Raw genomic sequence first — 23,716 nt, forward strand, 5'->3', positions numbered from 1 at the left:
GAAGCTACAGACCAATCATCAATCTCTTCTATCATTCATCAAGAGCCATTCACCTCATCATTTGAGAACAGGTCTCTACCAGGAACTTGGGGATCACAGATTAGGCTAGGGTGGCTGGCCAGGGATCCTCCTGTCTCTGCCTCTCCAGTGCTGGGATTTAGAGGGCATATTAACATGCCTGGCTTTTATCTGGGTGCTTGGGCTGAACCCAGCTCCTCATGTGTGCACAGCAAGCACTCTAATGACTGAGAGATCTCCCCAGATAGAGAGATCTGTATACAAATATAAGAACACTTCAAATGCAGGAAGCTGGAATGCTAAAGTAATGTTTTGTTTTGTCGTGGGGACTAACAACAGGGTCTCAGCAGAGTGTGTGTTTCTGCCACTGAAATGTACACTCAGACCCCAACTTCTAAATATAAAGCTACAAAATGAGAGACAAAGAAATCAAATACTTACTATTTTAATTTTAGTAAGCTTACTGGCGTGCACATACCTCTTTATGTTTAGATAGATCCAGCCCAAACTGAGCTGGTCCAGCAGTTAAGACTACCCTGCCAAAAAACGGGTGGGAAATAATTTGTACGGCTCGTGGAGGTAGCTGCTGCTCTTTTTGTTGCTGACTTGACAGTTCAATCATCTCCTGCATGAACCGAAGCCCGTCTTCAGCATCAATTGAACTAGCAGCCTATGAAAGAAACAGATTCAGGTTAGCTGACCTTTCCTTCTTGCTAACTTCCCCATCTTTTTGACTTCCTAAATTACAGACTTCTGCACGGAATTTCTCCTTTTAGTTTAGGTCCCCACTAAGTATTTTTTATCTAACTTGCTCTCAACACTCTTTTCAGAGATTAAATTCTGTGAGAAGCATTGTCTGTAACTTTCATCAATGTCTCTTTACCACCATATAAACACTTTGGTGGAGATTGGAAACTGTTTATATCAAACACTCAAGTACCCTTTTGCTGTTTACCTCTACTGGCTTCTGCTTTGAAGGAAAAAGCCCTCTTGTCTGACCCACGTCTTTCCTCTTTGAAACTCCAAACTAAGCCTGGTGGTGGTGGTGCATGCCTTTAATCCCAGCACTTGGGAGACAGAGGCAGGTGAATCTCTGTGAGTTCGAGACCAGCCTGGTCTACAAGAGCTAGTTCCAGGACAGCCTCCAAAGCCACAGAGAAACCATGTCTTGGTGGTGGTGGGGGTGGGGGGAGAAAGAAAAAAGAAAAAAAACTCCAAACTAGCAAGCAGATTCATAAGGTTCAAAACACGGATTAAATGCCTATTCTGTCCCCACAGTAAGCTGAAGCACTGCAGAGACAGTCTTTAAGTTGGTGTCTAATGGAGAAAGACATGCAGAATTAACTGTGCTAGAAAGTCTAAAGTAAAAAGGCACATGGGAATAATTGATTCTGCTTGTGTATAACTGAGAACTAAGTCTCAACCAACGAGAAGTTGAAGATGCCCATCATAGGAAAAAGCTGCAAAAAATAAAAAATAAAAAATAGGATCGATGTAGGAGCTGGAAGACACAGAGCCAGCAAGAATTCAATCCCAATCTGAAATTTCTAGCACTGCAAAGAGCTCAGAGAATGAGAATTCAGTGAATACAAAACAGAGAAGAGAGCTGAGGTAAGGACAGGAAGGTGACAGAGAAGGAAAAGCAGTTCAATCTAGGGCAGATGGAGGCTGAGATGTACAAATGCATAGCAGATGTATTAAAGCTAGGTTCAGGGTTAAAGTTCAGAATGACTGCTACATGCATATGTCCAAGAAGTCTTCTGTTCACAGATAGTGGCAGAAAGAGAAGACTTGATGAGAACAAAGAGAAAAGAATACCATATGGAGTCTTAGCCAACCCTGCACTGAGTGGGGTGCCAGGGAAGCAGAGCTACAAGGTGCAGAACGAGAACTGAACAGGAACTGTGTTGCTAGAACACCCTGGGAGCCAAAATGAAGGAAATGTTTTAAGAAGAGGAAAATCAAGAAAAGTTAAATAGTGTTAAAGATTAAGAGGCCACTTGGTGGACACTACTTCACTGGTAATCTAAATAAAAGCATCAGAGCCATGCTCACAATTTGGGGCCATAAGGACACAGGGATACTCTTAAATAGAAGATGAGATGGCAAGAAAAGAGATAAAAATCTGAGGGAAAAGTGAGGCTGTGGGAAAGCTGGATTTGAGAGTAAAGGTGTTCAAGTGTGCTTACAGCTTATATTATTCAGAATATTATGTTGTTCAGAGTCACTGTGCGAGTAAATAACCTAAAGGCTTCATGTTATAAATACTTTAAAGTAAAATCAATAATAATTATCTAAAAGTTATGTTATCTTTTTCAGGTACAAATACATTCAAAGCTTGATTTCTGTGATGAATGAAGTACCTAGATTCAGTACTTTTTGGAAGCTAGTGTGGAATATTATTGTATAAATATTAAAATTAACCACTAACTACAAATAAAACAGTGGAAAGACAAAAAGCTGAGAAACATTTAGATTTAAGTCCTATCGTTGACTGTATTAATATAAACAAATTACTCAAATGATTATGGGGATTAGGAACTTTCCCAGCAAGTTTACAACAGTCAAATGCCACACCCTTCTCCAATTAGAGAGCATAGACAGCACCTAGCCCATACAGCAATGTCTTACTTGGATTGCATGTTGGACCAGCTGGACTCGCCCATCTTTGAGGTGAATCAAACTCACCCCCATCTTCTTCAGGATTTCTAAATGTTCAGGGTTAGTGGCCATAAAATCTCTGGCTCTCAGAGGAGGTTTAGCTCCACTTCTGAAACTCTCCTCTCTGCAGAAAGGAAGCAGAATCGAGGCTTACAACTACACATTACAAGCAGTGAAATATAAAAAAACAAGGAAGAGCAATCTTAGTAGATACTTGCAAAATTGCTAATTCTAGAACTGGTGAAGCTGGAGTAATTTATTATGCATAATTCTGATTACTAACAAACTATGTCACTTTCGTGTGTGTGTGTGTGTGTGTGTGTGTGTGTGTGTGTGTGTGTGTGTGTGTGTGTGTGTGTGTGTGTGTGTGTGTGTGTGTATTCCAATGAAATATATTGTATAGGCTGTCTTACTCTAAAAACATTTTCTCACATTTTTTTCAGTTTTAATTTTTTAAAAATTACATGAATATGGGTGTTTTGTCTGCTTGTATGTCTGTGCACCGTGTTCATGCAGTACCCTTGGAAGCCAGAAGGCAACATCAACTCCCTAGGACTGGAGTTACAGACAGTAAGCTGCCATTTGGGTACAGGGAATGGAAGCTGGGTCCTCTAGAAGGGCAGCCAGTGCTCTTAACTGCTGAGCCACCTCTCCAGCCCTCACAATATTTAAAAGCAAAACAATACTTTCATCAGTGGATAATAATGCCCACTTCATTCTTTTAGCTCCCTTGTGTCAATGGCTTTTCTAATAACTAGATAGAAGAAAATGAGCTCATTTATGTGCCTCCCAAAAGTTTGGTTAACAATCAAGAAGCAATTCTAAGGACAATAAAGCACTAACAAAAATGTCTTTCCACTCTACAGAAACTAGACATATGGAAGTATTTTTCTTATACATACAAGACAATGAAATAGTTGATTAATCTTTTCTATCTAAAAATGAGCTAGAGAAATTTAAAAATTGTTATATACTATCTGCTATTAAACAAAAATAGATATATTCTATAAAAACTATATGCCTTAGTCTCTGGTCTAGGTAAAAGTCTTTTTGATTAATGTTACAGCTCCTTGAGCACTTTTATTTATTGGGAGTTAACTTAGTATTAGCAAATATAAAATAATACATCTTACACTCTGATGATGCCTCTTGGACAGCTCTTATCCACCACATTTTTCAAGGGTTCACGGATGCTTTGAGCATACAATGGATCATTAGGAAAAAGAATCTGAGTGTTTGGACAAGTCCAGTCAAAATTACTATCATCCAGTTCTGTGTATTCTGAGGTCTGAAACATAAAAAAGAAAAAAAATTATGTAACTAATAATAATAGTGCTATTTAATATTATGTAAAAGGAAAAATATGTAAAAAGGAAATATTTTTATAAAACAAGAGTGATACCCTAAAAGAAAATAAGACAATATTACAAGCACTTTCCTCCTACCATGCATATATTAAATGAATTCTAATGATGGGTTTCTCTATACTTAAGAAAAATGAAGTGAATGTATAGACATGAAAAGATGAGTAAGACAGTTAACTTAAAACTCACTGTGTTCTTCTTAGAGATGCTGCGATTTGTGGTAGAGAGCCAAAGGGGTAGCAGATGGGCTTCTGTGGTAAAGATGTAATCTTCTATGTCAAAAATAATGTCTTCTTTATCAGCAAATAACAGGTATAGATATTTAAACATCTCAGCCAAGAAGAACGAATCCATTCTAAATTGAAAAGTCACAAATAAATATTTAAAAATCCAAATATCAACTATAGAGCCAATACAATTCAAACAGCCAAAGAACTACAGAGTGACTCAATCCTCCAACTGTCAAAATAATCTGGACTCAAGTATATATATATATATATATATATATATATATATATATATATATATATATGACGGATGGTTGTGAGCCACCATGTGGTTGCTGGGAATTGAATTCAGGACCTCTGGAAGAGTAGCCAGTGCTCTTAATCTCTGAGCCATCTCTCCAGCCCCTGGACTCAAGTATATTGCAAAGGCATAAAATACCAGAGGAGCTGCCTACTTCGCACATTAATCTTATCAAAAATTTGTACTAGGCTTTTAATAGGCTTTCTACTATGGAGAATCAACAGCACAAAGGCAATTCAGATGAAGTTTATTAATGAGTCCCATAGAAGAGTCTTCAAGACATGTTAACACATGGATAAGGCACGTCACTTAAATGACATTTGTTATGCAGGCATTTAAGTGATGGAGAGGCTTTAAAAGTAAAGAAATCATTTATAAAAAGTTCCATGGAAATGAACATACAGCCACAGGGCTGTAAGCACAGCGTTGTAACTACTTATCTCCCAGACTGAGCATTTATCTATTTATTCACATGGTTGAGGAGAAAATATAAGGGGAAGAGTGCATGCCTTTACAGATAGTTTAATGTTACATTTTAAAGGGAAATTTAAATAAAATTACATCAGAAGAAGAGTATAGGGAGTAGATGGAATTGCAATGTCAAATGTAAGTAAATTTACTACCTTCCACAACAAAGCACCCAAGGTTTGAGGGTAACAAATGACTGTAGTCTACTTAACAGGTTGTACAGTACCACACTTGTCTTGCTAGCTCAATCCCTGGCACATCATAGGCCCTCAATAGATGTTTAGTAAATTGAACTCAAGTAGAAAGAGTGTTACTAAAGTGGATGGGAGCGGTAAGGAACTAGGCTTTGAAGACGAAGCTCCTCCACTACAGGTCTCTAGCTATTGGGACATTACCTACAGACTGGCTTTGGCTTCCTGTTCTGCAAGGGGAACAAAATGGCACACTATATATTCAATTACAACCACCGCTCTACCCTTCCCTATATCTAAACAACTGTGCGGGTATGCCTGGGCTACCCAGTCATGTGCTGTACATGCACACGGAGCTGGGCTGACCTCAGGTGCCTTCTATCAGCCTCCCCCTCATTTTCTGAAACAGTGTTTCAAGGCACCTGGGACTAGTCAATCCGTCACACTGGGTGGCCAGTGAGCTCCGGGCATCCTGCTTCTGCCTCTGCAACTCTGGGGTTACAGCCACATGTGGACATGCCTGGCTTTTTATGTGGGTGCTTGGGGATCACACTCAAGTCCTCATGCTGTGCAGCAAGCACATGACCCGCCGAGTCATCTCCTGCTGTAAGTAACATTTGAAAACTTTGTGGCCCATTTTAGAAGTAAATTTTGTTAGGAGGAAAAAAAAAAAAAACTGTCTTGTTAGTCTACAATACACTTATTATTCAGCCTTTTCTCAATGTCACTTTGAGAACTACAGATTGGTGGGTAGATTAATGGGTACTGAGATAATGAGAGAATTCATTTTGTAAACAATTACAAAACAGTAAGACATAGTTGGATCACTCATCTATAAGCTGTAGATCATCTAGCTCTGTGTAAAGCCATGAACCCATGTCTGACAAGACCTCCAAATTGCTCAGCATTATCTTAAGCACATTACAGTAGGATCTTAAAAGATTTTCAGATTTTGGTCATTTGAATTATTTTTAGTAATCACACAGTATTAAGAAAATACACATATTTTTCTCTTGAAAAATGTGTTTGTATATGTGTTGTATATGGGTGCTTGTGACCTACAGGACAATGTCAGTATCTGGAGGGGAATATGCACCCCAAAACAGCCTGCCACTTAAAGTTCAAGTACAATGTAGAAGGCATTGGTCACAATCCCAATCCAAAACTATTCCTCATAATTTGGATGGAAAGTAATTACATTTTTCTAAGCTGCAGGATACTGAAAATGGGTGGTTTGGCCAAAAGACTTCTGAGATGATACTAAATCCCATAGTTTTGTTCAAACAAAATGAACAAAAATGAAAATTCCTTAGGATAAATATAAACTTCTAAATTTATGCTTTAAAAATTAGCTTCTCAAGATGAAGGCAGAGAATAAATATAAATATTTTTATTAGCAGCCTAGGGTTAAGTATCTGAGACTAGTGGGATCAGTCACAATTCAATGTGAGTTGAACAAAATATAGCTAAAACCAAACAAACAAAACACCTTAAAGGCACCTAATAATACAGTATAATGAAGACTACATTTTTGGCCAAATGCATCTGAGAGGTAAAATGTTCCCATGTGAAACACTAAGTTAATGAAACTGGTCTTCTAACTTTTGTTCATCTGTCAGGACTCAGGATTCTCCAGAAATATTTCAGGGAAGATCACATACAAGCTTGCATGGTTTGCAGCACAACTGAAAAGTCTGCTTATACATGGCTGTCTTCACTAATTCAGTAGCTCAAAGATATGACTTTAATGTCTAATCTTTAAAACTAGTATGACAGAATGATGCCAGCACATAGTGGGCCTCAGGAACAGTTAGCCATAGATGTTTACTAGCCAAGTGCAAAAAACGAGCTTTACTGGTCATTCAGAGTTATGAAGACCACAGAAGTGATCTTGCAATAGCAGGAATGTTAGTGACTACCAAAATGATCAATGTGTGTGCCCTTTATCGAGTGAATACTTCTATCTAGTATCCCACATTATCTAGTATCCAGTGACTCAGAAACCACCACTGGTCTCCCCACTAGGGACAGAATAAAGTGCACACGCTGATCATGATAATGTTGTAGAAGAATTCTCAACTGAATACAAACCATAACCTAGCTCTTTCATTATTTTGATAATTTCTCTTATATAAGTTTTTTAAAAAACATTACAACACAGGAGACAATGTTTCTAATGTCTCTGATAGCAGGTTCTGATATATAATATTCATGTATCTACCTAAAATCATTGGAGTACCTACTACATACCAAGCACTATGAAAAAAAAAAAAACAACAAAAATACACACACAAACATCACTTTTCAAACAATTTAAATGAGTGGATCCAAGAGTTTTAAAATGCAAGCACAATGAACTAAGGTTTTCATCCTCAAGTACTCTAACCCTGTTTCTCAGAATCTTTGCAGGTGGCTGTATTTTGTGTATTGCTAAGGAGAGGGAGTAGGTGCCTGTTTACCTGTCCTCGTGACTCCCAGTACGAACATCCTTCATGGCAGCGAATCCACAAGGCACTCGAGCATACTTATTCAGATTTTCAATAAGTGTTTTTCCTACTTCAAGGTAGTAAGGGTCTCCCGTGGCCTATTAAAAAAGAGAATACAGACATAGCATATATGCTGCCATACACCCATTCATTTATCCAATAATTTACTGAGAGCCTATTAGATGCCAGGCCTTGTGGTGGGCACTAAAATACATGTTACACAGGACATAGATTTAAAAATACACTACGGATTTGATTTACAGAATTCCTTAAACAACCAAAACAATAAACTTCAGCCTTTAGTTTACATTTCTACATGCTTAAAAGACTCCCCCGAGCTGGGCACTGGTGGCTCATGCCTTTAATCCCAGCACTCAGGAGGCAGAGGCAGGTGGATCTCTGTGAGTTCGAGACCAGCCTGGTCTACAGAGCAAGTGCCAGGATAGGCTCCAAGGCTACACCTAGAAACCCTGTCTTGAAAAACCAAAAAAAAAAAAAAAAAAGAGCTCCCTGATTGAAGGGAGGAGACCACTTCAGAATGCAGATCCATAAATAAAATTTCCCTTTAAAGAAGTTAAAAAAGTTTTTGCTCATCACCTCTCTTCTTTACAGCAGACATGTTTACAGTGTTCAGAAGTGACTTAATTATAGCATAGTTGGGATCTCAATTTCCCATGTCTGGTGTTTGGAGATGTAGTCTCCATCCATGTCTTCAGAAGTACCTTTCAAAAGGCATTAAGTTTACAACAAGTCTTACATCTTTCTACAGTTCTATAGGTTAAGTGAATGCAAATGATATATGCAACCATTATAACACTAAATACTAATTTTTATTATAAAAGCAAGAGAGCCAACAAAAAGTAGGGAAAGCTAGGAATGTTAAGTTATCTTACTTTATATAAGAAGTAGGTACTTTCTGCAAACTCTGGCCTTAGAGGATGCTGAGCCCAATGGACCCTGAAATCTGTAGTAAATGCCTGTACAGAAGAACATATAAGCAAGCATAAAAATGTGACTGAAAATGAAGCAAGCAGTTCTAGAATACAAAGCAACATGCATAAAAGGTAAAAATAATTAATATACAAGTCATGGTAAATTTTCATCCCTAATATATATACTATTGTTGCTAAAGTACTAACTCATTTTTAGAAGACTCTTTAACCAAGCTTATGAGTTATTTATTGTGTGTCCATGTTCATGTATGTGTGTGTTCACATATGTACGTGTGGAGTTGTTGCACGTTGTTCCTTGGTGTTGTCCACCTTGCCTTTTGAGACAGAGGGTCTTGCTGGCCTGGGGCTTGCCAAGTAGGTTAGGGTGGCTGACCAGTGAGTCCCAGAGACTCACCTGTCTCTGCCTCCTCAGCTCTGGGTTTACAGGTGTGCACTACCAAGGGGATTAAACTCAGGTCTTCATCCTTGCATAGCAAGCACTTTACCAACTCAACCAGCTTCCCAGCCCTATTACCTTTTAAATAAGCAACTGGACCAACAAGAAAATCAGAAAAACCCACTAATGACGCTTTGTAATGCCAATACATCTACATTGTCTAATAACTGAGTTTTCCATTTGTTTGTTTTCTTTTCTGTCTGAATTAGTACTTCTTTGGTGTTCTGATTTCCTTTAATTTCTTTAATTGACAAAATTGTGTTTATGATGCACAGCATACTGTTTTCATGTACCTACACACAGTGAAATGTTAAATCAAGCCAATGAATATACGTTTTATTTAACACCACTTTTTGAGGACATTTAAAATTCACTCTCGTCTATCTATTTCCTATTCTATTTTCAACTATGTATTTTCTATTGTATGTATTTTCAAGGATGTATATTTTATTGTAGCCTGTTTTCTTTTATAATAATGTAGAACCATCAGTAAAATTGTAGAACCAGCAGTAAAATAAATCAAAGAATTACTTAAAATTAAAATTGGTCTATTTACAATGCAATCATAACAGCCAACAGTGCTCCACCTGAATTTTTATGTGGACGGGTGCTTTGTCTGTGTTGAATCACCTAACCCTGGAGTTACAGATGGCTGTGAATGGGCATGTGGGTGCTGGGAATGAAACCTGGGTCCTCTGGAAAAGCAGCCAGTGCTCTTAAGCAATGAGCCATGTCTTCAGTCCCAACAGGCTTTTTCTTTTCTTTTTAAATAAGAAAAAAGAATAAAAGAAAACTTCATTTGTGATCAGTGTATTTAGTTGAAACCTCATGTGATTCAACAGGAATATGAGTTTTTGTAATACAAAGCCTTGCACTTGAAGGTTAATAAAACTATACTTTCCAGAGCTAATGCCTTAGGAAATACCTATGTTAATAGAAAGCTTGGGTATTTCACAGAAAACAGAAAGAACAAGGCTATGAACATGTTACAAAATTTGTAAAGGTGTATTCTGGAAAGCCAAAAAGCATGCTATCAATATCGTTTCAAATCGGTGTTAGATTGAGGGCCAGCAAGATGGCTTAGCATGTCAGGAGGCTTGCCATGCAAGCCTGACAACCTGAGTTCAATCCCTGGAATTTACATAAAAGTAAAAGGAAAATAGTGACTACACAAATGTAGTCCTCTGATCTCCACATGGGCACTGTGATAAACATAAAATCCCCAATAGTCACCTGCTGTACACATGCACACTCCCACATAATAACAATAAAGCTAAATTTTTTTTGAAAGTCAGAATGAGACAGTATTAGGGCTGGGAATCTATGGTCAGTGGTAGAGTACTTTCCTAGCATGTGCAGGGGCCTGGGTTTGTTCCCCATCAATGCACATATGTTAATAGAAGCCAAACAACAAGGGGTGGTGGCGGTGAATACTACAACAGCATGTATTAAAACAGGCTAAGAAACACTAACGTTGGACTTTTCTTTACAGCAGGATCATCATTATCCAAAATTAGACCTCTCTAAACACAAAAAAGGCAAAAATATATATATAAATAAAAATCAATTTAAAGGGTAACCACATCTTAAGGATGACATTTTCCATCTTTAAATTATAAATTATATATAGATATAGGTGTGTGTGTGTGTGTGTGTGTGTGTGTGTGTGTGTGTGCATGTTAAGGAGAATTTCAAATATCACTTGCTTACCTCTGGTAGGAAATTGTGTTTTTTAATCACCTGGTATAACATTTCATGAGTTTCAATAGCAGGTCTAATGTCACCCTTTAAAACCTAGAAGTCAACAACAAAATCACTTAGTATAAAGCATGAGCTATTTTCATCTATAACCATCCCATTATAAGGTTAGTACAGCCTTGAAATGATAACTTTATCATTCGATTTTAGAGATCACAAATGCACTTAGTTAAAATAACTTTATCCTAATGTTAACAAATGGGTTTCCTTACCTGTAAACCTGGAAAAAAGGCAAGCAATGAATCCATCCAGGTCCGAGCATTCAGCATTGGTTTATGGATATGCACATCAAGTAGGAGAGGCGGCTGGCTAATATACCTCATTATGGCATCGTAATGCTGAAAGACCGTAACAACATGTTCATGAGAGTAGATGTAAAAAATGCTATAGGGCACAGTAAAGAGATAGACAGGTAGAGATATATAAATTCCCTGTATGTCAATTGGTTACATGAATATTTAGATGGGAAGAAATTATATATACTGCTGTAGACTGTCTCAGTCAGATGCAGCTCGGCTTTTTCTGTTCTTGGAATCTCCTTTTCCCCTTATTTTAACTGCTTCTCTAATATATGTCTTGGGCTTTGAAACAGGACAAGTTGCATTAATTAATCAATAAAAAGTTACCTGTTCTAATTCATCTCTAAAAGGAAAAAAAATCAGCAAATAATATATGCAGACAGTTTTTTTAGTATTCAAAAACTTACTGGGGCTGGGCAGTGGTGGCACACACCTTTAATCCCAGCACTCGGGAGGCAAAGGCAGGCGGATCTCTGTGAGTTCGAGGCCAGCCTGGTCTATAGAGCGAGTGCCAATATAGGCTACACAGAGAAACCCGGTCTCGAAAAAAAAACAAAAAAACTTACTAGGACTTAAATTTTATTTATTTTTATTTTATGTGTATGTGCAAGTGCCTAACATTCCACATTGTGTACCACATTCGTGCATGGTGCCTGCAAAGGCCACAGACATATGATCACCTGGAAGTGGAGTTAAGGGGGTTGTGAGCTGCTATGGGGTGCTGGGAACTAAACCCAGGTCCTCTGCAAAAGCAGCACGTGCTCTTAACCACTAAGACAGCTCTCCAGCCCCAATTTAATAGGGCTTTTTAAATAAGCTATTTTGCTGGCTCATCCAAGTGGCAATGTGTCATATGTTTTGCCATGTTCTAATCACTCCTCCTAAACACCTGGGGGGAAAAAGCACTAGTATTCTCATTTTGTAGATGAGCAATAAAGGCAACCAGAGATGTTCACCCACTGCAAAGTCACGCAAGCAATGTGTTGTTGAGACAGGATGTAAACCAAGATCTCTCTCCCACTTTTAACTACAATATCAAAGCATATCATATACTAACGTGGGTGAACTGATGGGTGGGCAAAAACAAAAAGGTAAATAGTGTTGAAATGCTCATAGTGACACAGATAATCAGTTTGCTACATTTACCTCAGCTTGCTTCAGTTACAAAAGCAACTCTGATGAGACCAACCACCTCCTTTCCCAAAGCTTCTCTGTGGCTCTTGTGGTTCAGTCTTAAGACACCCACTTTTGAAATGAAAGCGCACTACTCAAACCCTGCTTGTCTGGTAAGATCAAAGACTAGGCCAAACTTGCAACCTTTCAAACAGAACTGAACCCAGAAGTGAGCGCTAACTGTATCTCACTCCAGTAATTGTCCGTGCACCTGGATCAAACGCTGCCAGATTTATCATTTTCTGATAAGAGAAGAAAAGAAAACTTTTTGGAGTGCATTTTACTTGCACATTGCCCTGTCTAACATCAGAGAGTGCTAACAAAGTACTACAACACATTTATAGACAAACTTTGAAGAACTTCATTTAAGTTGTTAAGTTTTCGTCAATCTTGAACTCAAATGAAATTAGCTACAAATTTAATAGAAACTTAAATCAACTTACGGTATTAAATCTTTCCAGAAAACTGTCATCTCCAAGCAAGACATAGGCTTTTAACAGATACTCATAATATGAATCAATGCCTGCTCCAACTCCACTATCTACAAGAAATACATATAAATGTGGTTCTTTATTAAACACATCTGAAAAGTCAGAGGGTACAAATGAGGACACTAGTAAAGCAGCATGAAAATTGCACGCCAGCATTACGTTTTAACATAAAAAACTGTACACCTAGAAAGATAGAGCTCTATCTGCTAAGTGAGTAGCAGCTCCCTTGCTACAAAGCTTTTTAAAAGTTGCTATATGGCTGAGCGTTGGAGGCACAGGCTTTTAATACCAGCCCTCAGGAGGCCGAGGCAGGTGGATCTCTGTGAGTTCAAAGCCAGTCTGGTCTACAGAGCGAGTTCCAGGACAAGCTCCAAAACAATACAGAGAAACCCTGTCTCGAAAAACAAAACAAACAAAAAAAATTGCTGTATGAAATTGGTTACAATGTTTTCTTATTTAGAAAAATTATATCAGCATGTCTAAGCTATAGGAGAGACAAGTTAACAGTGATTTAGCCAACACAAACTAAAAAACTAAACTCTTAAAGAAAGGAAGAAAGGAAGAAAGAAAGAAAGAAAGAAAGAAAGAAAGAAAGAAAGAAAGAAAGAAAAAGAAAGAAAGAAAGAAATCAAGTGTTAGCAATTAAAGGCAAACATTTTAAATTTAAAAGGCCCAAAAAGTGCTAAAAGGAAAAAAAGAAAACTTATACCTAAAGTTGTAACATGTTTTAAGTTTTTCTTTGTCTTTGATATTTATAAATCTTCCAGAAAAAAAGAGCAGATGATATATTAGGATACAGAAATAAAAACAATATCACATTTTTAACAGGATGTTTGAAAACAAAAGAGTTGTCTTTTAAAAATTTGATAGAAAGTAACTTAAACCAAGAATCATACACATGTAAGCCACTACTACAATATTAAAGAATACAGCTTCGGCACCCAGGGGAAACTACTGCAAATAGTTCTGTATGAAGTGTAATCACCTATGTATCTGCACAACACTGGTTTCAAGACTCCTGGGGATGCCAGAATCCAAAGATGCTCAAGTACCATTTTAATGGTGTAAACTGGCACAACCTCATGTGCTTTGAGCCATCTCCAAATTCATTTTCATACAGAGCACGTATAAGCTATATATATTCTTATTATACTGTATTGTTTAGAGACGATAAATCTGTATGTTTAGAATGGATGCATCCGCGCCCCCCCAAATTTCTCCATATACAGGTGACTGAATAGGTGAAGGAAACCCATACATGCAGAGACTAGTTAATTAAGAGGCCATTGATGTTAAGTGATAAAGGAAGTGCAAGTAACTAAATACCTCAAGGAACTTTGCTTTTATGTAAATAGTGAGGGAGGGAGCCAAGGAGGGGAGAGGTGGAGAAAGAGGACAATAAGCCCAAAGGTAAACAGAAACACTATGTAGTCAGTCAGAGTTAGGCATTGATGTAACAAAAAAGGGCTGGGGATGAGGAAACAAGGGGTAAGAGAGCACACTGTTTTTAGAGACAGGTATCAATCAAAAATAAAGGATGAAAAAAAAACCAGAAAATATGCAACATACTGAAATAACAAAGAGTACAAGCCTACATGCATTAAAATATCAACAGAGATAAATATGAAAACGGATACAATTCATGTAGATATGTGCAAGTTTTATAGGTGACACGTTTACAACAGAAGCAGCTGCAAGAAGTCAAAGTAAGAGGACGGGGAAAGGTGTATCTGGCAAACACCGCGAGATAAGGTAGAGAGCTGATCAAGAGGATCACCATACGGTGTGACAAGGGGTTCAGCTAAGAAGAGCCAGCAAGCTAAAATGAATGCACCCACAATGCCTAATGGAATAAATATAAGGCAAAAATGGAATGACAGAAAAATCATTGCTAGAAATCATCTACTTTAATCCTTGACAGGTCACGCAAATGGAAAATCAGTAGGTTCTCTACACTGATAATTGAGTGCAAATGTAACTTAGCCCAGCCACTATGAAATTCAGTACAAATTTAAAATTTTTAAAGATTCCAGTCTTCTGACCAGAAGAAAATATCTTTCCCTTAACAGTCTCCTCTCTAAAGAGGTAACCCTAAAATCATTTAGTAGACAGCTGAGATTGGATAACAGATAAAGCCCACTTTCACCATGAAAACCCAGAGATCCCGTTTCAAAGCTATTCACAGAAGGGATGAGTGTTAGTCCCGCCCCTATGGATACTCTACAAGACAGAGCTCCCTTCTGATACTTCCTGGCCAGAAAACCAAAGGTGTGTCTGGAAATGCTGCTTTTGGGTTTCCTGTCCTGAGGTGCCTGTGCATAGTCTCCTCCCTTAAGAGTTAATCTAGTTGGGTTGGTCAATCACCTCAGTGAAGGCACAACCCTTATGAAGGCTAATTTGCCTTAAACCATGCTAATGAGATGGGAGGAATAATTAGTCCTTTAATGGGATAATGTGCCCTTCCCAGAATTCCTGCCTTCTGTACTGCCATGGAGCTGTGTAAGTGTGCCTGCTTTTTCGAGTTCCTTTTCTTCTATCTCTTTTTAAACAAGCCTAACACTTCAGGCTTCATTCTTTCTCTAAAGCTCCCCTCTCCACCATGTGGCTGCTTGTCTGTCATGACGATGACCTCCATGTTGGCTTAACTCAAAGGGCACAGCTTTTTTTCTTTCCTTTCAAAAATCATCCTCCAGGCAGCTGCTAAGATTTACAGCTTGCCTGCCCTGAGGTTTTTCTTTTAAACTCTATTTAAATTGCCAAAGAAAGAAGGGGGGGGGGGGGAGGCAGGCAGGCAGGCAAGCAGGCAGGCAGGCAGGCAGGCAGGCAGGGTTAAAAATAGGACTACCATATGATCCTGCTATACCTTTTCTGAGTATATATCTGAAGGAATCAAAGTCAGCACAGAATAGTGATAGCTACACACTCATATTTACTGCAGCACTATTTACAATGGCCAAGCTATAGAATCAGCCTGGGTGTTCAAAAATGAATGAACAATAAAGAAAATGTTCAGTCACAAGGAATTAAATTATGCTGCGTGGCAGTTTGAGTAAGAATGACTGGCCCCTATAGGCTCATATATTTGAATTCTTAGTCATCAGGGTGTAGCCCTATTTGAGAAAGATGAAGAGACTGATGACCTTGTCATCTTCTTAGAGGAAGAATGCCACTGGGGATGGGCTGTAATGTGTCAAAAGCCCTTCTCAGACCCATTATTCCTTTCTTCTTGCTGCTTGGGGATCAGGATGTACAACTCTCACCTATTTCTCCAGCACCATGTCTGTCTGTGTGTCTCCATATTCCCTACCATGGTGATGATGGACTAAAACTTAGAAACTGTAAGCAAGCCCTTAATTAAATTTTACAAGAGTTGCCTTAGACATGCTGTCTCTTCACAGAAACACAACAATGACTGAGACACGCTGTTTAGAAAACAAAGATCATATGATTTCTATCACAAGTGGATATTAGCTGTGCAGAGGGAGTAGAAGAGGACCCCAAAAGTAAAAGGGAGACAATTATGGACATAGAAAGAAGAAAAGGGGAGAAAGGATAAGAGATAAGAGATATGGAGTAAGTATGATCCTGTATATATGTGTAAAAATGTCATAATGAAGCCCATTACTTTGTGTAATTGATATGCACTAATAAAACAAAAAACATTGACTGAGAAAACTGGCATGTACAGAACTTGATAAGCAAAAATTCAAACAAAAATTCTTTCTTAATGCATAAGAAACATTTCCAAAAACTGTCCATGTTTTAGGACAAAAGAGAATACTTCAACAAATACATACATGCATGCATACATACATACATACATATATACTGTGTAGGCCACTGAATCAAAAATATAATAAAAAAAATGTAAAGTGAAAACACTGCTGATTCCTCCAAAAATAGGAAAAAATGTGTCTCATATTACAAACACCAATCAACTTCAGATAGTCAAACAAATGTCAATTTTAGTAACAAAAATTTGAAACTAGGTCCTGCAGCGGGTGCCCAAGCCTCAGGTGAGTCTGGGCATTGCTCTGCCCCCCCCCATTAACCCTTGCTCGCTTCTACCTGAGCCCACCTGGACAAGAATGAACCTGCCCAGAACTGAGTCTGGACACACCACACCCCTGTCTACACTCTGCCCTCTGTTCTTCAGCAGGTGCCCGAGCCTCAGGTGAGTCTGGGCGCTGCTCTGCCCCCCAACCTCCCCCATCAACCCCTGCTCGCTTCTGTCTGAGCCCACCCGAACAAGAGTGGACCTGCCCAGACCGGGAAGGCCCACACTGAGTCCAGACACACTCCACACTTGTCCACCTACCACCCTCTGCCATCCAGCTGCCGCCAGAAGCTGAGCCCTCCGCCTGCCACCAGAAAGAGGGAGAGACCCTACCTGCACTCACTGGAAGAAGGGATGGAAAGATGACAGAGTAAGAAAACACTCAACAACAGAAAAACCAATATGACACCACCAGAATCCAGGCACTCCACACCAGCAAGGTCTGTAAAGCCTAGAAACTATCTTAGGAAGATGATAGAGATCTTTAAAGAGGAAACAAGAAAATCCCTTAAAGAAATAGAAGAAAAAACAAGCAAAAAATTACATGAAATGAAGGAAAAGACAAACCAAAAAATTCAAGAAGTAAACAAATCTCTTAAAGAGTTTAAAGAAAGCCAAGAAAAAACAACCAAAAAAGTGAAGGAAGCACTCAAAACAGTTCAAGGCATAAAAGCTGAAATAGACACAATAAAGAAAACACATAGCACTAACTGCCCACATGAAGAAACTGGAGAAAAGTCACATTAGAGAATTGACAGAACAACTGAAAGCTTTAGAGCAAAAAGAAGCAAACTCACCACAGAAGAGTAAACACCAGGAAATAATCAAACTGAGAACTGAAATCAATGAAGTAGAAACTAGGAAAACAGTACAAAGAATCAATGAAACAAAGAGTTGGTTCTTTGAGAAGATCAACAAGATAGACAAACCTCTATCCAAACTTACCAAAAGGCAGAGAGAGAGCATGCTAATTAACAAAATCAGAAATGAAAAGGGGGACATAACAAAGGACACTGAGGAAATCCAGAGAAACTTCAGGTCATACTTTGGAAACCTGTACTCCACAAAATTCGAAAATCTAAAGGAAATGGACAATTTTCTGGATAGATATCACTTACCAAAATTAAACCAAAAACAGATAAGCAGTGTAAATCGACCTATAACCCCTAATGAAATAGAAGCAGTCATCAAAAGTCTCCCAAACAAAAAAAGCCCAGGGCCAGATGGCTTCACTGAAGAATTCTACCAGAAATTCAAACAAGAGCTAATACCAGTACTCCTCAAATTGTTCCACACAACAGAAGCAGAAGGGACATCACCAAACTTTTTACAGAGGCTACAATCACTTTGATACCCAAGCCACACAAAGATACAACTAAAAAAGAGAACTACAGACCAATATCACTCATGAACATTGATGCAAAAATACTCAACAAAATATTGGCGAATCAAATCCAAGAACACATCAGAAAAATCATCCACTATGATCAAGTAGGCTTCATCCCAGTGATGCAAGGATGGTTCAACATATGAAAATCCATCAATGTAATCCACCATATAAACAAACTGAAAAAGAAAAAACACATGATCATTTCACTAGATGCTGAAAAAGCCTTTGACAAATCCAACATCCCTTCATGATAAAGATCTTGAAGAGAACAGGAATAACAGGAACATATCTAAACATGATAAAAGCAATATACACCAACCCAACAGCCAACATCAAACTAAATGGAGAGAAACTCAAAGCGATTCCTCTAAACTCAGGAACAAGACAAGGCTGCCCACTCTTCTCTATATCTCTTCAATATTGTACTTGAAGTTCTAGCTAGAGCAATAACACAAAAAAGGAGATCGAAGGGATACAAATTGGAAAAGAAGAAGTCAAACTTTCAATATTTGCAGATGATATGATAGTCTACATAAGTGATCCAGAAAACTCTACCAGGGAGCTCCTAGAGCTGATAAACACCTTCAGCAAAGTAGCAGGATACAAAATTAACTCAAAACAATCAGTAGCCCTACTATATACAGATGATAAATCCAATGAGAAAGAAATCAGAGAAACATCAACCCTCACAATATCCACAAGCAACATAAAATATCTTGGGGTAACACTAATCAAAAAAGTGAAAGAGCTGTACAGTAAGAACTTTGAATCTTTTTTTTTCATTCATTTATTTAGCTAATTAAAGCCATGCACAATTATGATACAGAATACAGTATGTTCACAATGGCATGGCTAAGTAAAACCAATTAACATGTTATATCACAAATATTCATCATTTTTGTTTTGAGAACACTTAAAGTATACTATCTCACAACTTTTACAATATAGCATATTGTTATCAACCATATTTATCATGCTCTCAGTAGACCTCAAGACTTCAGAGAGTCCATGCCTCTTGTCCAACTGCAGTTTTATATCCTTAGAACTTTGAATCTTTAAAGAAAGAAATTAGATACCAGAAAATGGAAAGATTTCCCATGCTCTTGGATAGGTAGAATCAACATAGTAAAAATGGCAGTCTTGCCAAAAGTAATCTACAGATTCAACGAAATCCTCATCAAAATCCCAACACAGTTCTTCACAGACCTTGAAAGAACAATACTCAACTTTATATGGAAAAACAAAAAACCCAGGATAGCCAAAACAACTCTGTACAATAAAGGATCTTCTGGAGGCTTCACCATCCCTGACTTCAAGCTCTATTACAGAGCCATAGTTCTGAAAACAGCTTGGTACTAGCACAAAAATAGACAGACAGACCAATGGAATCAAATTGAAAACCCTGATATTAATCCACACACCTATGAATACCTTATTTTTGACAAAGATGCTAAATCCATACAATGGAAGAAAGATAGCATCTTCAACAAATGGTGCTGGCACAACTGGATTCGCACATGCAGAAGATTGCAAATAGATCCATATCTGTCACCATGCACAAAAGTTAAGTGCAAATGGATCAAAGATCTCAACATAAATCCAGCCACACTGAATCTTCTAGAAGAGAAAGTGGGAGATACCCTTGAATGAATTGGCACAGGAGACCGTTTCCTGAACATTACACCAGCAGCACAGACATTGAGATCTGCAATTAATAAATGGGACCTCCTGAAACTGAGAAGCTTCTGTAAGGCAAAGGACACAGTCAGTAAGACAAAACGACAGCCCACAGAATGGGAAAAGATCTCCACCAACCCCACATCTGACAGAGGGCTGATTTCCAAAAATATACAATGAACTCAAGAAGCTAGCCACAAAAACACCAAACAATGAAATTAAAAAGTGAGGTGCAGAACTAAATAGAGAATTCTCAACAGAGGAATCTGATATGGCTGAAAGACACTTAAGAAAGTGCTCAAAATCCTTGGCCATAAGAGAAATGTAACTTAAAACAACTCTGAAATACCATCTTACACCTGCAAGAATGGCTAAAATCAAAAACACCAACGACAATCTATACTGGAGAGAATGTGGAGAAAAAGGAACACTCCTCCATTGCTGGTGGGAGTGCAAACTTTTAAGACCACTTTGGAAATCAGTATGGCGGCTCCTCAGAAAAATGGGAATCAGTCTACCTCAAGATCCAGCAATTCCTCTCTTGGGCATACACCCAAATAACGCATGTCCATACAACAAAGACATATGTTCAACCATATTCATAGCAGCATTGTTTGTAATAGTCAGAACCTGGAAGCAACCTAAACGCCCCTCAACTGAAGAATAGATAGAGAAAATGTGGTACATTTAGACAATGGAGTACTACTCAGCAGAAAAAAGCAATGTAAACTTGAAATTCACAGGCAAATGGATGGAACTAGAAGAAACCATCCTGAGTGAGGTAACCCAGTCACAAAAAAACAAACATGTGGCCAGGCATTGGTGGCACACGCCTTTAATCCCAGCACTCGAGAGGCAGAGGCAGGCGGATCTCTGTGAATTCGAGGCCAGCCTGGTCTCCAGAGCAAGTGCCAGGATAGGCTCCAAAGGTACACAGAGAAACCCTGTCTCGAAAAACCAAAAAAAAAAAAAAGACAAACATGGTATGTATTCACTCATATATGAATTTTAGACATAGAGCAAAGGATTACCAGCCTACAATCCTCTTCACCAAATAATCTAGGAAACAAGAAGGACTCTAAGGGAAAAATGCATGGACCACAGGAATAGGAAGAGGCAGGAACTCCTGAGCAAATTGGGAGCATGAGGGTAGGGGAAAGGGAGCTGCCAGAATGAGAGGAGGAAAAGAGGAGAGGAGAGGAGGAAATGGAAGAGCAGAAATACTGAGTTGGGGGAAGAATAGAGGAGAGCAGGATGAGAGATACCATATTAGAGGGAGCCATTATAGGTCCAAGGAGAGATCTGGCACTAGGGAGATTTCCAGAGACCTACAAGGATGACACGAACTGACAATCTAGGCAATGGTGAAGAAGATAACCTAAATGCCCTTTCCCTATAATGAGACTGATGACTACTTTTTAATGCCATCCTAGAGCCCTCATCCAGTGGCTGATGGAAGCAGAGGCAGACACCAAAGATATACACTGAACTGAACTCTGGAACTTAGTTGCAGAGAGGGAGGAATGAAGATCAAAGGAGTCGGTACCAGGGTGGTAAAACCCACAAAAAACAGCTGGCCTGAACAAGGGGGAGCCCATGGACCCCAGACTGCTGTCTCGGAGGCCAATACAGGACTGATCCAGACCACTGAACATGGATATCAATTAGGAGGCCTCTGCATTGTATGGGGCCCCTGGTAGTGGATCAGTATTTTTTTCTGGTGTAAGAAGGGACTTTGAGAGCCCATCCCACATAAAGGGATGCACGCTAGGCTTGGACACATGGGGGAGGGCCTAGACCGGTCCAGAATGATGTTGTGGACTTTGGGGAGCCCTCATAGAGTGCCCTAAGCCCTACCCTGCCTGGGGATTGGAGGGTGGATGAGATGGGGGTTAAGATGGGGGGGAAGGGATTAACATGTGAAACAAGCTTGTTCCTAATTTGAATTAATAAATAAAAAATACAAAAAATTTAAACTATTACTAAGATATTAAGGAGATGTTCTTAAAATAGGAAGATGACATTATAAACTAAAAAGAACCTAAAGGGAAAGCACAAGCCATAAACTGGAAGAAAATACACAAAAGACAACACACAACTCATGAATAAAGACAACTTCACAATTTTTTACCAAAAGCAAATGGTAAAAAACCCAAAAGCATATCATTTTAACACAAGAGAACACAGCTGAGGATGTAGCTCAATGGTAGAGCATTTGCCTAAGTAGAGTGAGGACTTGGGTTTGATTCCCTCAAACAAACAAACAAACAAAACCCACATAGGATGTTGTTTTGATCTCATTAGCAAAATCCTTGAAAACTATTTAAGTGATAAGCTGGCTTATTACTGCTGCATTCAAAAGCTGTGTGTTGTCACACAGCAATCAGGATGAGTCTTAGTAAAACATTGTTAAGGGAAAAACTGTCAAAGGTACACACAATGTGTCATTCTTTAACAATGAAGCTTAAACAAAACAAATATACTTTTTAGGAATAGCTAAATGAAACTGTTTATTAAGAGAAAAGCAAAACAACAATCAATATAAAAATGATGGTTTCTTCATTTGGGAGGGAGGAGAATCAAGGACCACATGCAACCCGACTGTGTCCAGAGGTTACTCTTATGGGTGCTTCTTAGAGGGTACTTATTACTAAAAAGGACTAATTAAAATAGTTGTACCTGAACCAATGATCATGTCACACATCAATGAATTCTGGATGGTTATATTTTTTTAAACATGAAGTAGACTAAAGATGACTTAGGATCTTTAAAAAAATTTAGAAAAATTGCAGAATTATGAAGTTTTCTCAGGAACCATTTAAACAAAACTTAGAAAAACTTGTACAATAATAAATATAAGCATTACATTTATTTTATCTGCCAGATTAATAATTATATTTATTTATTTAAGTGCAGGTTAATTATTTTTTATACACAAACAAGGTAAGCCTAGGTGTATAAACCACTCCAGGGCAGGTCTCAAATGTTCAGGAGTAGCTGATCAACAAATAATAGACTACACAGCTTTTATGTACTTCTTTCTTTCTTTCTTTCTTTTTGGGTGCTGTTGTATTTTGTTTCCTAACTTTTGTTGTAGTCTTGGATTTTTGGGTTGTTTTTTGAGAAAGAACTTAAAATTGGGTGAGTACGGAGGAGAGGAATCTAGAAGAACTTGGGGGAGGGGAAGAATATGATCAAAACATACTTAAATTTAAAAATTATTTTTAATAATAAAAAAGAAAATACAGAGAAGAAAATTATTCAAGCCCAACAGTGTAGAGATACACATTATAAATGTATGTGTGATACAGGAATAACAATGGCATGTTTGTATATGGGTGCACACTTCCATAACTGCTTCCTGTCTGCCTATCTTTGGGTTCTAGAAGATTAACAATGCAGACCCTGCTAGCTCTTGGCTACAGCCTACTCATCTAGCATTTCTATGACAACAATCATTTACAGCTTTCAGGAGAGTTTGAGATACCTCTCTGCTTTCACAGCCCCTGGGAGCTCTCCAGACAGGACACCCTGGCACTATTCTTTAGAATATTACAGTGTGTATATTTTGAGTTATTAATTATTCTTCACAATGGAAAAAAAGAAAAAGTCATCTGAATGAGGTAACCAGACTTGAATACATCAAAGGAAACTATGGTTTGTGTTCACTTAGATGTGGATGTTAGCTGCCACACTTTCTATAAGCAGGCTACAACCCATATAGCCACAGTGTTGAGTACAGACTAAGGGCCTGGGTGAAGAACAG

General features: G+C 38.3%; 1 protein-coding gene across 3 annotated transcripts in view; it reads right to left on the reverse strand.

Moving 5' to 3' along the window:
• Edem3 (ER degradation enhancing alpha-mannosidase like protein 3) overlaps window positions 1–23,716 on the reverse strand; it is a 69,576-nt gene that overhangs the window by 14,590 nt on the left and 31,270 nt on the right. For 2 of the 3 annotated variants that reach the window (XM_027417383.2, XM_035445775.1), the window contains 9 exons: window positions 12,779–12,876; window positions 11,076–11,201; window positions 10,816–10,899; window positions 8,610–8,693; window positions 7,690–7,814; window positions 4,233–4,398; window positions 3,813–3,967; window positions 2,650–2,803; window positions 497–688 (listed from right to left, as the gene is read on the reverse strand). In XM_027417383.2, coding sequence (XP_027273184.1) covers window positions 497–688; window positions 2,650–2,803; window positions 3,813–3,967; window positions 4,233–4,398; window positions 7,690–7,814; window positions 8,610–8,693; window positions 10,816–10,899; window positions 11,076–11,201; window positions 12,779–12,876 — 1,184 coding nt within the window. The remainder of the gene's footprint in view (window positions 1–496; window positions 689–2,649; window positions 2,804–3,812; window positions 3,968–4,232; window positions 4,399–7,689; window positions 7,815–8,609; window positions 8,694–10,815; window positions 10,900–11,075; window positions 11,202–12,778; window positions 12,877–23,716) is intronic. The other variant, XM_027417384.2, reaches the window with a different exon arrangement.

This window comes from Cricetulus griseus, chromosome 5 (assembly GCF_003668045.3).
Source record: "Cricetulus griseus strain 17A/GY chromosome 5, alternate assembly CriGri-PICRH-1.0, whole genome shotgun sequence".
Classification (NCBI taxonomy): Eukaryota; Metazoa; Chordata; class Mammalia; order Rodentia; family Cricetidae; genus Cricetulus; species Cricetulus griseus.